The 17425-nt window shown below is 42.5% G+C and overlaps 1 protein-coding gene across 1 annotated transcript in view; it reads right to left on the minus strand.

The window, feature by feature from the left end:
- The window catches only part of PSD (pleckstrin and Sec7 domain containing), a 1068830-nt gene that overhangs the window by 173434 nt on the left and 877971 nt on the right, over window positions 1-17425 (minus strand). Inside the window, exon 11 of the mRNA XM_086922229.1 lies at window positions 5276-5319. Within this exon, the coding sequence (XP_086778355.1) occupies window positions 5276-5319 (44 nt within the window). The remainder of the gene's footprint in view (window positions 1-5275; window positions 5320-17425) is intronic.

A 17425-nucleotide genomic window follows, 5' to 3' on the forward strand; every position in this document is an offset into this window, starting at 1 on the left:
CTGGCCAGGTAATGTGTGCATTTGGGTAGGTGTGTTCATAAAGCTGTCATCATGTATATAACAATCGGACCTATGACAATTACATATGAGTGACTGCTGACACATCAACTGATTTGCATAAAGTATTTATTCATATATAGTTTTCCTATAAGTGAAGTGCAGAGTGCAAAGTAGAGTGAGATACAGTGGAGTGTTGCTGAGTGGACTTGCATAGAGTACAGTAATACACAATGGTGCAGAGTGCAGTGGTGTAGAGTAGTGTGGCGTAGAATGTAGTGCTGTAGCATACAGTGGCGTAGAGGGCGGTGATGTAGAGTGGTGTAAAGTACAGTGGCGTAGAGTGGAGTGGTATAGAGTAGTGTCCAGGGGAGTGGCACAGAGAAGAGTGGCATAGAGTGCAGTATTGTAGAGTAGAATGGCATAGAATGTAGTGGTATACTGCAGAGGAGTATAGTAGAGTGGTGCAGAGTACAGCGGAGTAGAGTGAAGTGGTGCAGAGTGGTGTAGCGTAGAATGGAGTGGCGTAGACTACAGTGGTGCAGAGGCGTAGAGTGCAGTGGTGCAGAGTAGAGAAGAGTGGGGTAGAGTCCCGTGGCTTACAGTGTAGTGGCGTAAAGTGGAATGGCGTGGAGAGGCATAGAGTGCATAGGTGCAGAGTACAGCAGAGTGGGGTATAGTGCAGTAAAGTACAGAGAAGAGGCGTTGAGTGGAATGGCACTGAGTTGAGTGGAGTAGAGTGGAGTTGCATAAAGTGAAGTGGTGCATATTAGAGGAGCATATAGTGCAGTTACCTTGAGTGGCGTAATGTTGAGTGGAGTAGTGCAGAGTGGAGTACAGTGGTGTAGAGTGCAAAAACATTGACTATAGTGGTGTAAAGTGATGCAGGGTAGAGTGGCGTAAACTAAAGTGGTGCAGAGTAGACTGCAGTAGCGTAGAGTGCAATGGTGTAGAGTGGAGTGGTACAGAGTATAGTGGCATAGAGTGGAGTGGTGTAGAGTAGAGTGGGAAGAGTGGAGTGGCCTCTTTTCAAATCCTACGGGGTTCTTAATCTCTGAAGAGAAGTCACCCTCATGGGTTTTCACAATGTTTCATAGAAGCACTTCACTGGTGAGCACCAGACAAAGTAGAAGAACATAGAAGAAGCAATGTTTTACATGATATGGGAAGGACAGGAAATATTGTTGCACCGTTCTTTATTTTGAAGGTACACAGAATCACAGTTACACTTTACAATACAAGGAAATGCGTATTCTGTGCCACAATGACAGACCTATTCAATGTCACAGATTAGCTGATTGGATTACATTGTTGGGCAGGGTAAGTCGGAGGAAAAAGAAGAAACCTGGAAGGGGGCTTTCAGAAGTAATAGAAGCTAAATGGAAGGGGATATGGAAGATGGACTGAAAACACAAGGACTTATATGGAATGCTTGAACCCCCTCCAAAAAGTAGCTCCAAAAACAGGAGCAGTGGAAGAACATAGTACTTTGTCAATGCTCCAGGCAAGGCCGAACCCAAAAAGAGCCAAATGGGAACAAAGGAAACTAAAGTAACACTGAAGCTAACAAATGGTAAGGAATGGACAGGCTGTAAGCCCACTGGATGTAAACAAAATGTCTCGCAGAGACAGTACAGGTGCTGTCTAGGCGAAACCTAATAAAGTCAGGTTGTGAAGGAAGATCTTCCCTCGAATCCAGAGTTTATTTAAAAAAAAAAAATCCTTGCTCTCATAATGTGGAGGACGAGATAGATGTTCACTTCCTTTACATTACTGGTGTACTAAGGAAGATGAGAACAACTTTTCCTCCTCGTTTACGCAGTTAAATTGAAGTAATTCACACAAATATACAATCAGGAGTACAACACAATGAGTCAATGCAATGACTAAAAAGTTTGACAAATAGATTAAACTGCTCAACAAGAAAAAAAAGCTACAGGAATCTCCCCAGAAGACAATAAAAAAGAAGTATGGCATTTTTGGGAGCTGGGAATCAGACACCTCTAGAAGGAGGTGCAAGAGGTTAAAGACCCTGCATTTCATTTGAAGATACAAAAAAGAAATGCTACATCAGGAAATCCTGCCGGTGGTTTTAGATTTGGATTACTTGAGCAACTGCTGCCAGACCCTATTGATTAACAGAAAAAGAACATAACATTCTTGTGCACTACTGAAAGAGTGGCTTTGGCTGCACTCACTTACTTATTATGAGGAGTACAAAATTTGATTGGCGGAATTGGTGTGCTACTGCTGAAAAAGAAGGCTTGTATTTCAAGTTTTGTCTTGAGGGAAAGTCTGTGCTAAATAAGGTATGACATGACAGTTATGGCCAACACAGGCCTGATGTGCTCATTTTGAAATGTTATGACTAAGGCAGTAGCTCAAACATATTTATTGTGAAAAACATATGGCAAAGTCAATAGGCCTTTAAGGTTGGATTGTTATTACACAATGTTAAAACTTGTAGAGAGGTAACTTATTACATATAATCTTCCAGAATACCTAATTGACAGGGATTTTGGTGTTGGTTACTACTCTGGCAAACCTTGGAGGCAGAAGATGTCAACTGTGATAATCGTTGTTATGTTCCCTTAGGAGGGGTAGTATACTGTTTTGAAAACTGTAATGTTGAACATATGGATGCTTTTATAACTGTCTGGCTGAATGTTGCCTCGAGGGAAAATAAATGTTCACTACAGCATTGCTGAGTTGATTATGGTGACAAACCAAATTTCAAGGCTATAGCCTTGATTGGTTTATTATGAGAAGTAAGGTAGGGGCCACAGGAATGAGCTATTTGTTGTGTTAAAGTTACAAAAAAAAGAAACAGGCTTGATGAATTTATTGACAAGTATTTGTTCACCCTAATAGGCATTTAAGGGTGGGTTGTTGTTACACTACGGTACAGCCTGTAGAGAGGCGTTTTGTGTATGGAATCTCACATAGTACTGTAGGAAGCAAGGGTTTGGTCAACATCTCTGACAACTTTTGCTGCTAGACTATTTGCACTGTGATAATCCTTGCTAGATCTGCTCGGACTAGCTAACTTGACCCTTTTTATGACTCCATTCCTAGATGGTTGCCATATTGTCATCCCACTTTCAATTAATGCAGCACCTCTCAGCATTTTCATGTTCTATCTATTGCAATGGGTTTGGTCCCTCATGTATTTTTACTATATAGCTGTACATTATTAGGTGTGTGTCCTACCCATTTTCACTTCCTTCCTTCCTTTTCTCTCTTTCACTCAAGGGCCTGCTATTGACACTTGCATTGCTCTTCTCCAAGATGGGCAGCTATTTTCACAGTGCCCTGGGGTCATTTCCGAACCATTGGGGTAATTGACTAGTACCACACAATAGCTGGAGCCAGACAACACTTCCTGGACCTGAGGAAGAGCAAAAGAGGAATGGACTTGCTGACTGTCTTGTAAGAGGAACCCCGAAGGACTAGATCTGCTACCCTTTGTACCAAAGACGAACAAGAAGACACCAAGGGTTAGTTAGCTGACCTACTGTGTGGCTACAGGGACACAACAACTTGCAAGAGGCCTTCCACTGGAAATGCCCAATTGATCAGTGGCAACTGGAGCTTGGATTGGACTTCGCAGTTGGCCTCTGCGAAACACCTAGAGAATCTCTAACAGGCCTTGTGAGGCCCTGGGGGCATTATAAGTGCATTCCTGTGGTTATTTGGGTACTGAAAGTACTTTAGAAACTTTTGAAAAACTTTTGCTCTAGAACTCAAGAGCTTCAGCGGGACCTGCTGTGAAAAGTATCTGACCAGCAGTTCCACAGTGCTGGATTGAATGTCATGTTTTTCCAGCACAAAGAGCTCCACACCTCCTAAAAAATGGCAAAGTTCCTTTCTGCATTGGGACTCAGAAACTTTTTCAAATAAAAAACTCAGAAGCTCCAGAGCTCTTGCTGGCCCACCCGGATTCATTATCTGACCTTCGATTCCAGAGTAGCAGCAGCAATCTCAGCTCTGTCCTGCGTGGAGAAGAGTTTTTCTTTAGAAAACCGACAACGTTCATTTTGAATTGAGACTAAGGATTTTCTTTTAATTTGTCTACTTCTAGGCTCCGGTCGTACCTATCTACTTGGTATGTCCAACTCGCGCTCCATCGCAGTCAGCCTCAACTCAACGTCTAGGTCCCCGTCTACCGTGACAACTACCTAACATTGGCACTTTGCAGCACTATTTTTACTTAAATATTTACACTCAAACATTTAAAAATTCCTATCTGTGGTTCCCCTTTTTGCTTTTTTGTGGTTTAAGGCGTCGGTTTGCTTATTAAAGTTTGATTTATTACTATAAATTGGAGTGGGATTTTTACTGTGTATTGTCTTTGACATTTTAACTGTTTTGATACTTCTAAATGCCTTACGCATTTTCAATCAGTTAAGCTGATCTGATCTGTGCTATAGCTACCAGGGGTTGAACCCAATTATTGAAACCATTCACTGGATGCAACAGGTTCTAAATCAGATGGGCTTCTGGGAATGGTATTGTCCATAGTGTAATATTGTTTTACCTTTCAAAGGTGGTTTCCATATGTAGAAGCATTAGTTTGGTCATAATGGATCGAAACAACAATACTACAGTGTGAACAATACCATTACAATATGGCCACAAGAGCAATGTTTACTGGGCTTAGTCTAGCATTGTTTTACTACTCCAAAATGCCCATTAATTTGTTTTAAAATTTGGCAACGTAACTTTATTTTTGCACAAAGGCATAAGTCCACCATGTTTAGATGGTGGCAAGTTTTCCTTTATTACTTTTATTCTTTTAATATATCTTGCATATCTTCATTGAGTTTGTGTGTGGTTAATTGTAGAAGGGAAAGTGCGAGGATGCAAGAGTGAGTCAGTGGAAAAATGAATGGAAACATGAGAGCAAGAATGAGTGATAATGTAAATGCATGATGACTGAGTGCCTTCACTCACCAGTGACTGAAGATGCACTTCAATTATAAGCCAATCCTAATGCATGTTTTTTTTGTTTTGTTTCCATGGCCTCTGTTTATTCAAGGATTTGGTTCATCCTCCCAAATAATGCTTTCACCTTTAGGGTGTCTTCAGCCAACGTTATTGCAAGCCTTAGCCACGGGCCTAACATTGCAAGTTTGCAAAATGAGACTTTTCTTCTGGATTAATTTTTAAGCAAATCGAGCATGATAACCAATGCACCATGAAACTGTAGATCAACATGCAACCCAATATTGATACATTTGGTATGAATATTAAGGAAACTGAAAGTCGTGCTACTTACATCGTCCACTGCAGCTTTTCATTCTTAATGGAGCTGTACAATGCCTACGGAGACAAAATCAAGAAGACCCGGTTAGTAGTGAAAGTAGAATTGACACTTCACAACCATGCAGTACAAAATTGGAGGAAGAAGATCATGTGTAAGAGTTAATAAAGACAGCCCATGTAGTGTGCTTAAGGTGCTCCTTGGGCCTCATTTAGTGTTTGGCAGTAATGGGAAAAATACAAGTTACTGGAGAAAATGAAGAGGTGAATCCCCTGGAGATTTTTCCTCACTACAGGAATAGCATGATGGTGAAAAATGTCCAAACTGTTAGCCTTCAAGTTTATTGCGTCCTCCCCAAATTAGTAAATATTATATTACCATCCAACTCTAGATCAGGACGTCAGCTTTTCAAATATACTATTGCTTAATTCTGTTATTTAACCACCCAACTAATTTCTTCTTTTTTAAATCAAAGCGTATTGATTTGTATTGGGTCATAAGCCTAACCAAATAAAGAACATAAGGGCACAGCTGCACATATGGTGTTACAGCAACCATGTTCATTATATGCATTTTCAAAGTTGATTTAAATCTTAGTAGAAGCGGGGGTTGTCAGTCAGACTACCAGGACCACATGAGTTTTGAACATTAAGGTAACAAACGACATTTGAGACCCCTCTATTTCCATCGGTGTAGTCCTGTCTATGAGTGTAATGCGTGCTTGTCTTGTAAGTAACAAAAAGCTCAAAATGGAGCAATATCTTTCCCTGTCTACATCTCCCCTAATGTAGGATTCCTATAGTGTCTCAATTCGGAATCCTACTCCATATGTCCCCCAATGTAGTGACTCCTACAGTGGTCCAATCTTGAAAACCAATTCACGCTAGTCTGTCCTGGCAGTTTGGTTCCCACCCACAATGTTGTTCAAGGCTTCAGTCTCTCCTACCATCTCACTTTGTTCTTGAGTATATGCAAGTGTATGTAAGTGCATATAGTGGTCTACCTCCATACATTACATCTAGGTATCTTCTAACTTGGGCATGCCTATTACACTTATTCTTTTTTTTAATGATTCTTTTTATTAACATACATCGGCGTCAGATATACAATACAGAGGTATCAACAAGATTGTGCATAGTGATGACAATATGTGAAGGATAATGACAGCATTACATTAGAAGGGTAAGTTACGGGGTGAGGAAATTATCTTGTTCAATACTCTGAGGCGGTTGGCATATATCCCCTCGATACGAGTTCCATTGGCCCCAAATGAGGGACCATTTTTTGGGGCAGCCCCATGCCAAATAAACCGTTTTTTTCCTGTGCATGCACCAATCATGGTCTTTTTTCCAGGCCTCTATAATTGACGCTTGAGTTGCGCCCCATAGCTGTGCGATATTTCTTTTTGTAAGCGTGAATGCCAGCGTGACCAATTGTGTCTGGTGAGTGTTCAGGTCCATAGGTTCCCATATATTGAGGAGGCACCTTCGTGCCTCCGGGTGAAGGTGGACAGGAGCACTACATTGATGGTATCGCGTATTTTCCGCCAGAAGGATCTTATGTGTTTGCACTCCCATATATTGTGCATGAATGGACCTAGGTGGCCGCTTCATCTCCTGCACTCCCCCACGTCCGCCCTCCTCATTTGTACCAAACGGGGTCCTGTGATATATACCCTGTGGAGGATTTTGAGCTGCAATGATTGAAGGGGTCTACCATGTTATTTATCAATTTCTTGTATATTAGGGAAATAGTTTTTTCGGGTAAGTGGCCATCTAATATTCTATACTCCAACGGCGAAGATTCGAGAGGAGTGGAACCATTCGGTAGAATGGATCGTGGTGCATGCTGGGCTTGTGTGTAACTAAAAAGCTCAGTGTCAGCCAACTCATATTGTTTTTGAAGTGTGGTAAAGGACTTCACCTCCCCCTCCCCCCAAATGTCTTGGATACTTGAGATCCCGATGAGTTCCCACTTGTCGAATCCCTTTGATCTCCATAGGTTACCTAGCTTCTCAGAATCTCACAGTGGAGTATTACACTTATTCTAACCATCGGTTCGGTTATGCGGCAAAGGCCAAATTATTAGCTATTGCGACCAGAGGTCCTTTGTAATACCGTCATATACTTGGCAGAGCTATCGCACCCTCGAATACACTCCTTTACGGCATGGTAGGGGCCATACACAGTACGCAATGACAACAGTTTGTCAAGTCTCATTAAGAATCCATTTGGTATTCCATAGGGTGTGTTTTGCTGGATATATGAGACAGCAGGTAATGCTATAATTCTGAACAGATCTGGCACGTACAGTACAGACACAGGCAGCTTTTTTTCAATGTCCAAAAACCTATTTTTTCTTGACAGTATTTAACCTAGCTTGTATATTTTGCCACCTTTTTGAAAAAGACTAGTTTTTTCTTTCTAGAACGTGAATGAACTAACCGCTTTATCATATCTTAAAAGAAATGTCAAAATTAATTCAGAATCATTTCCTGAATTTAAAAACTGCGACATTGAAGCACTACTGAACACCGATAGCAGCTGCTGTCCCAATACAGGGAACGTCCTCTATATGAGACTGTCACAAGGCTCATAATGTAAATGCATGTATTTTAGGAAGGGCACTCAGTTTTAAGATATTTATTAATTGACATTTTCGGTAGCATCTCAGTTTATTCATTTTTTCTCAGTTTTGATGGGATCAAAAAAATTCAATGACTACTAGTGTATTTCCGTATTTATCTATCTGAAAAATGTACTCATGCTTCCTCTGTAGGATTTTATTACGCTAAGGGTCTCTATACATTAAAACAATACAATCATGTTAAAACATTAGCACTGCTGTACTAGTACATGCACAGAAACAATTGGCCTTTGCAGACGCGGTTGAAAGAATAAAGAGACTAAAGTGTCTGCAATTACCCAAAAAGAGATAGAACCAGATTGTTTTCATTCTGTATTTATATGCAAGCATCTGCATTATTTATCATATGCTTTTTTTCAGGCTCAGCCTTAAATGTTGAATGACTGCCTTTGAAATGTATATCTAATGCTAAAGTCTGTACAGCTTCCCAATCTAAAAGAGACTGAAAGTAGACAGAGATAAACAAGGCCCTTAGCTACGGTTTGGCTGATGCAGTAGTGTGCATCTGGACGGCGAATTAGGGATGGCTGAGTACATAGACTCAGCAAACCCGAGGTTACTCTGCCCTACCGAAGGGTTGTGGGGGCAGCCGACCACGGGGAGGTCTGGTTCCCCCCTTTCCCCCAGGAAGATTCGGTCTTCCAAATGAATTAACTGTTGAAATAAAACAATATTGAAATTGATTAGAAAAAACAGCCATTTGCGACTTTTTCATCTGTAACTTCTTGTCATGAAGGACGATTTACAAAAGCAAAACATGTATGACAGACCTTTCTAGTCACTACAATATGTAGGGTTTGTAGGTTTTCCAAAAACAATTGATATCCAGAGGCAACAACTGAGTTGGTGATTGTACACAATGTCGATTTTTTCTCGTGTACAGACTATTCAGGAATCCATATGGTAAAATATAAGGAATGAAAAATGGGTATGATAGAAAGCTACTGAGTGATTATTTGTAAACCCCTGAATATGGGTTTACCCATAAAATCATGAGATTCAGAGGGGGTTTTGCAAAATGTCTTCTATCACACATTGGTATCCCCAAATATAGAGAAATACAATTGGTAATAACAAATGTTCTACTATTCTATGTTCCCACAAGTCACCCAATAAAAATGATACCTCACTTGTATAAGGTTCACTGAAGAAGGAGCGGTCCTTTGGCTAAGGCCAGTGTTGGAAATGAAGCAAAAGTATAAGTGGAAGAGCAAGGTCAGTGGGGGAGGACCAACAGGGCCTAGCGCCTGCGAAAGAAAATGCTCCAAAACCAGACCTGGAGACCACATATTTTACCCAGCAGAATCCATGTTTTTTTTCCCAATGTGGGTAGCTATGCATGTTGTGCCCCACCTCTGCCGCCACCCACGGTAACCTACCATACCCAGTCATTTCTGAAAACTAGACACCCAGGAGAGTCCAGGGTGGTTGTTCTCACCATATTATCTTACCCAGAAGCCCTTGCAACTCCAAAACTTAGGTTAAAGTACACATTTTTTCTTCACAAAATTCTGGAATCTGAGGGGAGCCATATGTTTTTAACACCTCAGCATTCTCACACGTCTCCCGATAAAAATTGTACCTCACATGTGTGGGTGGGATAGCTCCATGACATTAAAGGGCCCAAAACACAACATGAACAGATTACATTTGTCCTCTCAAAACCAACCCTTTTATGCAATTTGGGTATCTGTGGATTTTGGGCCTCTGGGAAACCTAGCATCCAGCACAATTCTGAAAACTAGATATCCAGGAGAGTCCAGGGTGGGGTGACTTGTGTGCATCTGCCATGTTTTCCTACCCAGAAGTACTTGCAAACATATTTTGAATTAAAACGCATATTCCCTCACATTTTTGTGAGTAAAGTTCTGGAATCTGTAAGGAGTCACAAATTTCCTACCACCTTCCGTTCCCACAATCTCTCGATAAAAATATACCTCATTTATGTGGGTGGGCCTAGCAACTGCAACAGGAAAAGGCTCAACACTTAATGTGGAGACATCAACATTCCCTGTCAAAAAAACAACCTGATTTGGCAATGGGTGTAGTTGTGTTAATTGCGACCGGGCTCAGCCGTAACCTACGGAAAACTACCAATCCCATACCTTTCTCAAAACTAAATGCTCGGTGGAGTTTAGGGTGGTGTCGTTGCATAGATCCCATGACATTTGCTTAACCACAATGCCAGGCAAACCTCAAACTTTGCCTAAAATCACACATTTTCTGTGTATTTCTGTGATGTGAACGTCCAGAATCCACAGGGATCTAGTAAATTCCTACCCCCCAGCGTTTCTTAACTTGTTCAGTTAAAAACACTACCCCACTGGCGTGGCTGGGCCTAGTGCACGTGTCAGGAACAGATCAAACCAGGGTCAATGAAACACACCACCCTGGCTCCACTCAATGTCTAGTTTTCAGTAATGTCTAGGTCTGGTAGGTTTTCCGAGGTGACGGCTTAACCAAGACCAAACAATGCGGCCATTCACCATGGGGGATATTTGGACTTAGCCCCACTCTCTTGGCCTATATGTAAAAACAACACCCAAAAGAATCAAATGTCCTCTCGTTTAACATTTGGCATGCAATATTTTAGTCCGCAAGGGAGCAGAAAGACTACTGAGGCATTAGGTGTGAGGGTGGGGCTTTATGTAAGGATAGGCCAGACCCACTGCATTATTTTATAAAAAAGAATATATATATATATATATTTGCTAGTCAATCAGCTATCTGTCCCAGGTACAAATTGGGGGTAAACTCCCGCTCTGACCTCCCAAATTAGGACGGACCTCCTATCTTCCCCAAGAGGGGCAGAAAGACACTATTGCCCATTCTGTGGTGGGGTGATGCCAGGGTAGGCCTTCCCATCATTTTAATTCCATCTCATTCCTATTTCTTCACCACTCCAATCTTTCTGTCCTCCTTTTTCTTCCCTGAATGTTAGGCCGAAAATGATGGATACAAGGTGAAGCCCTGGGGGATTTGCAGATGATGGGCTTTCTGGGTTCCAAAGCAGCCCATGTGAATGAACTGGTATCAGATGGATAAGTGAGAAGAGAACTTGTGGAGGGCGTTGCCAGTGAATCTATCTTGAGACTTCAGAGTGTGGTATGATGAACCCCTTCGCTGCGGGGGTTAATCCCCCGCTGTGCTGAGGGGGAGGAGGGCGCGCACAGCGCCCCCATGCTCATGACGAGCTGAGCTCGTCATGAGCTACGGCGCTCCTGTGCTCATGACGAGTTCAGCTCGTCACAGGTGTATTGCCTCCCGTGGAACGCTCAGCACTGCGGGGGAATTCTCCACGCACCTGAGCGTTCCACGGGCCATGACGAGCTGAGCTCGTCATGAGCACCGGAGCGCTGTGGCTCATGACGAGCTCAGCTCGTCATGAGCATTCAAGGTGTTAACGGTGTTGAAGACAGTTGAGCCATCAGCAATATCAAGAGGGAAGAGTCACTATGATCTGTGGTCAGAAGTGCAGAGTGTGTAAACAAACGAAGAGAGCCTCAAGCCTCACTTTTAGCAACAAATTAGTTGAGTATCAAAAATATTAATTCATTTGAAAGGCAGGTGTTCAGTCATTGGCCCCCGATAAGGTGGTGGAGAGGGCAAATTAAGATCACTGATCTAACACCTGTTTGTGCAGGAATCGGAATTTCGAACATCCTAGTGAGAATGTCTGCAATTTTATCCCAATCAATTTTGAAAAGTCAAAAATGCTGAAATATACTAAGAGAAAACATGAAGTAAAGTTCCTTTCAAGCTGAATTTGGTTTGGAAAATGTGGAATAGAATGTACTTATCCCTTGTGGCTAATACCATACACGGCAGTATCGGAATTTAATGGGCGTGGTAAATACCTCACCCTTTCAGGCCCTACTATAATCAGGGTCTTGGTGTTAAAAAATCCACATTTGTCAGTTTAGGATCAACATATCAGTGGGAAAGACATGTTGAGGACACACAGAGCAATCAGTACCTTAATTGTATTAAAAAGATATCCAACGGCAGAAGATGTTTAGAAATAGATGTAAAGAAAGTCTAGATTACATGAGGCTAAAGCCAACTGCAGCAGAAGCACCACCTCTTGTCTTGCTGAAATAGGGTACCCTAGAATAACCTTATTTACCCAAAGTACCTCCTTCCAGAATAACGACTGTCTCAGGCAGCATCATCAGATGCTTTGTAAATCACCTTTTGACCAAATTCGCTTCAACATCTGGGACAGCATAGTGGTACATAGTACCAGTCACAGTGGATAGTGGACGTTCATGTACTTCATACTAATTGTACTTCAAATCATGTCTCTATGTATTATGTACAAGTCTTTAGCGACGTAGGCTTGCCTAGATATTGTCCCCAATTTGCCATGTAGGGCAAGGAGGATGACTTTTGTGATTGAACCAGTACTTTATAGATCTTGGAGATCGCTCTTTTGGGCCCAGAAAATGAGAGGAATAATTTATCATACGGGGTCTGATCTCTCCTAGCACCTAATTTCACGTCAGGATGCATCACCCAAAGCCAAATTTGCCAGCAAAATAGCCTTTCCTCTTCATGCAAATTAAATCCCCTATTACAGATGTCAATTACAGCCTCCTATGCATCATATCCAAAGGGTCCAGCATCTGTTCCAGGTTTGAAGTCCAGGTTAAAATGAATAAACGTGTGTGAAGAAGGAAAAGTGGTTAACTCCCATGTAGTTGTTAGAGTCCCTGGTGTTAAAGACTGTGCGCATTAGGGTACTACAGTATGGATTTAGTAGTTGCCTCTGGATAGGAACAAAGCTGTGTCTCGGCTAGATCTACCCATAATGGCGTGATACATTAGTTGTAGTCTTGACACTTGATATTCAACATTTGGTGGCACCAGTCCACTCTCCTATTTGGGTGGTTGTAGGAGTCTGAGGGCTACCCTAGAATAGGGGCCTTTCCATATAAACAGATTGCTGTAGATCCTCTATGAAGCCAAAATGAATTGTAAATGGAGTACTGATTTTATTGTGTCTACCCTCCAAACTAAGTAACAAAGAGCAGGGACCACTCTTGTTAGTCAATAATTAAACCTACAAGCAGAGCGTGTTAATTGGCTAACGAGATCACCTACATGCATTGCACTGTCATTTTGATTGCAAAGTAGTTGACTTGTTTCACTGCCAAGCAGCAAAATTATAAGTGGGTTCTCAGCCTAAATTCCTCTTCCCTGTCCCGGGTCCCTTTCAGAATCTCAGATTTGCTCATATTGATTTTATACCCAGCAGCTCCTTCAACTCTTTCAAGATGGTGTACCAATTCTGGAAGAGAAGTGTTGGAGTGGCCATCATGAAGAGTATATCAGCAGCGCATTCTGCAATATTATGCTCTTCTGAACCAAAGGGAATACCTCTGAAATCTTTAGATTGCCTAGTTTGAGCTGTGAGTGGGGCTCTATTCCTACCTAATACCCCCTTGGAGAGTGAAAGCCCTTGACACCTGAGAGTTAAGGACAAAGAGTACTCTCTGTGACACAATCAGCCATAATCATTGTAGTATATTTTGGGCCTAGGTTTATCCTTTCCCATTCCATTCTAAGGACTGGCCGGCCAACCCAGTCAAACACCTTCTCGGCATTCAAGATTTCTGAGATCACAGGAACAGCTTTCTTTCGTTCTTTTTACACTAAATGTATCACTCATATGTGGCCATGTGTATGACTTCTCTGTATAAATCCAGACTTGTCTAGTACAATCAGGCCCAACAACAGCTCTTCCTTCCTAGAAGTTAGCACTTTTGAGAAACGTTTTTCAGCAATATTGAGGAGAGATATTGTTTTATAGGAAGAGAAACATTTGGGATCGTTTGTGGTTAAAGTATAACTGAAATATTGGTCATACTCCTAGAGGGGGCAACAGTACCTGTGCTGGCTAGGTAAATGAGATGTTTAGTCAATCTGAGTAATGATTTGTCTGAGTGCCAGCTAAATCTCGCCTTGTGTTTTCAAAGCTACAAAAATTGCAGACTGGTCTCAGAAAATCTTTTCAGTTAGGGGCAGGCAATGTAGTCTCGCTCTGAATTATTGGGTTAGATTTCAACCGAGCACAGGGAGTTATTGAATTACCTGAATTTTTCCAGTCCATCTTTTTCGTCCGCTAAGCAAGTACTATTCTTGAAAGGATTTTCCTAATAATAACCTGTTCATTTTTAGGTCGAGCTGGTGTAAGCAGCGCGAAGCGCTGATGTCCAGCGAAAAGACCTATTGTTATCCACTTGCTGGGAATGTGGGATGGGCACGCGCAGGGGCGTCGGCGATTTCATCGCGTGTACGCGCATGTACAGCCAAGCCCCGTGCAAATCTCCTGTCCCAGTTCCACAGCAAGTCAGCCTCTCGAAATCGTGCATGCACACAGACACACACGCAGACAGACACACATGCACGCGCACACACACGCACACCCACCCACCCACCCACCCCCCTTACCTCACCTGGCTCCTGTGTCATCTCTGCATCACCTGGCACACGGGGGGCTTCCTTCGCTCATGGGAGCCCCGCAAGTGCATCGGCGGCCCATGTAACTCCATGCTGGGAGGGAAGGTTGTAAAACCGCTGCAGGGAGGAGTATGCAGAACCTGGATGGGTGACAGCGATTTGGAATGTCCTGAAAAATAATGGATACCTGTTGTCCTTCATGCGGCCCTGGTCCTAGTGCCTCCCACAGGTCTAGTGGCTCATGCTGGGTGAGTCGGGCTTCCCTCCTCCACCCTCGGCTGGCAGCAACTTAAGCACGCACCCTGAGCCGCCGCCATGTTGCTGGAGGAGCCCGGGAGGAGGCGCGGCTTCTCCCCCTCCCATGGAGTCCTGATGGCTGAGCCTTGCCGGGGCGGGAGGAGGAGAGTCGGCGACGCAGACTGCTGTGCTGGACTCTCCCCCTTATCCTCCAATTCGCACTATAATGCAGGCTTTGATTGGTCGCAGTGCCGAAGCTGCCAGCGAACCAGGAGCTGGCAGCATCACCCCCACGCGCCCACCAGGGGCAGCATCATCAGAGGAGCGAAGTGAGGGGAGGGGGAGCGGAATCAGGGTCAGAGTGCCGCAAGGCGCCATGCAGCGCGCAGCACCTGTGTCACGAGTTTATTCCGTCACGGCCCCGCTGTAAGGGAGTGGCGGTTTGCACCTGTGCTAGTCCCCAGACCTTGCTCCTGTGCTGCTCATCTCCAGGCTGCGCTCTCGCAGGTAGCTCATTTCCATCGTTCTGCACCTGAGGTGCAGAACCTCATTTGGCTCACTTCCAAGCAGCTGCTCATCCTCTGTTCCTCTGAAGCGGCCTCTTACCCTCGAGGTTTGCTTTTGAGAAGCAGCTGTAGGCAGTCCCCGGTTCGAACCAGCTCCCTCGCAATCTTAGTCTCACCATTCTCTTGCAACAACGCTTTTTTCGGCCTTGGTGCCTTGTTCTGGCATACTTTCTAGATTGAGATTCATTGTGAGTTTTCAATGAAGGATCTGTATGTAGTACGCTTCAATGATTTTGTTTAAATCTCCATGGCTGCCAGGGTTTTCAGATTGCTTATGTGTGACATTTCCATTTCAGTACACTTACGAGTACTACCTTGGAGTGACACTTATCACACGTAAAACCAAGCAATGTAGTGCATAGAAGCAAATAAATATCAGAATTTACACTCTTTAAAGCAAAGTGAACCGCTAATATATATTGAAAATGCTGCAAAGCCCCTGGAATTTATGGATATCAGTTTATAACATTAAATCTGTGCACGCCCTGCTGCAGACCAACAAAAACGTTATAGAAATCGATTTTCTTGTTTCCGGTTTGTTGTGAGACCTAGGCTGCACTGGCTGCTCCAGCGGTCAGCGTTAAAGCCATTTAATGCTTTGTGACCTCTCCTTGTACCCCACCGCCTTCATCCGCACCAATCTCACCCTAAAAGACAACCCTCCTTCACCCCAACATCACACAGTGCCACCACAGCATCAATCTGTGCAACCATTCAACAACTAGTTCAAATATGTTCTCTCAATGTTTCAAGCTTTATTACAAATGTTACAAAAAATATGTTAATATTTCACTTCTGTTCTTGGATTTTCGTCACAATAAAATACACTGAACATAATCTTCACAAAAGTTATTTACAAAAGTGTAAGCTATTGCCATTATAAATTACAATAACTTTTATTGAAGTATTCATTATTAAAAAAAATTAAAAGCCATTGTTATTTGTAATATCAATACATCTAAGTCATGTAAATACAACACATATTGCATTACAAATGCTATAGGTCTCACATTTGAGAAAGTTATAACTATTGGCATTGTAAATGACAAAGCTATTAATTTCGCTATTTTCAAAACCAACACATAAATAACAAATTTGTCATTTACAATACCAATAGCTCAAACTTTCCTAATGCGAGACCTATTGCATTGCAAATGCTTGTTTCACAAAGTGGTCATTCAAACCTGGTCTCCACCTTATTAGATGAGAATGAGCATTTTTTAAGATGAAGGATAGGATTCTCTCCCATATTTTAAATATTGGTTCCTGGTAATTGTCTGCTACGAGTACGTGAAGGAATGTTTGAATACGTTTGCTCTGAGTTTTTATGCCCCTTGTCAAATATATGTGTCTCTAGTGTTCTGATTCTATGTAATTCAGCCAATCGAGGAAATGAACGTGTCTCTTAGGACCAGAATGTTGAAGGAGATCTCATTGGTGTTGATGAGAAAATATTCATCGATTTGAGTCCCTAACTCTTGCTTAAGTATCAGTTTCTCAAAAGTGATGGGGTCACCACATTTTAGTTTTTTTCACATTGTAGGATTATCTTCAGAGTCAAAGAATTTAAAGATTGATCTTTCAGAGTTTGGGAGGAGGTACAGGATAACCATAAAAGGAGCCTGCGGAAAATCCCACTTATCCACCTGTTCCAATGGTTAAAATGGAGTGAAACATATCCCAATTAGCAGCGATGAAGACAATGTGGAAATAGAGACACTGAGCAAACTGGTTAAGGACAGACACTGGGTACTGGCTGAGGGCCTTTACAGAACCATCAGTTGGTAATCTTTGGAAAAAGAACACTGCACAGATAAATAAGTAACTTACTTCAGTAAAGTTGTTCTAGTGGAAATTTTAGCTAACTGTAGATTCCTCATCTTAAGAGTATCTCCAGTTGCCAGACTTGTTCTGGAAGCTTTAAACAGCATTGCTCAACTGCGCCAGTACCTGGCCTTGAGTGGCTCCGTATCAACTTTGTTCTGCCCTGGAGGTAACAAACGGAGTAGCATAAAAGTGCCACTCCTGTGCGCCGACATACGTTTTTTGCTTGACTCTGGCCACGCCCCCAGATACAGGGATCAACAACAATCAGAGGTACTGTGAAAATGAATCCCGACTTTTGGCAAAAAGGCTCAAATGGTTTTCAACACCAGTATGTCTGGAAAAAGGTGGTATAAACCAGTTACTATAAGATAGCATAAAGCTCACTCATGCAACAACATTGAAGTGATCACTGTTAGATTTGGGGGTC

This window comes from Lissotriton vulgaris, chromosome 5, assembly GCF_964263255.1.
Source record: "Lissotriton vulgaris chromosome 5, aLisVul1.2, whole genome shotgun sequence".
Lineage (NCBI taxonomy): Eukaryota > Metazoa > Chordata > Amphibia > Caudata > Salamandridae > Lissotriton > Lissotriton vulgaris.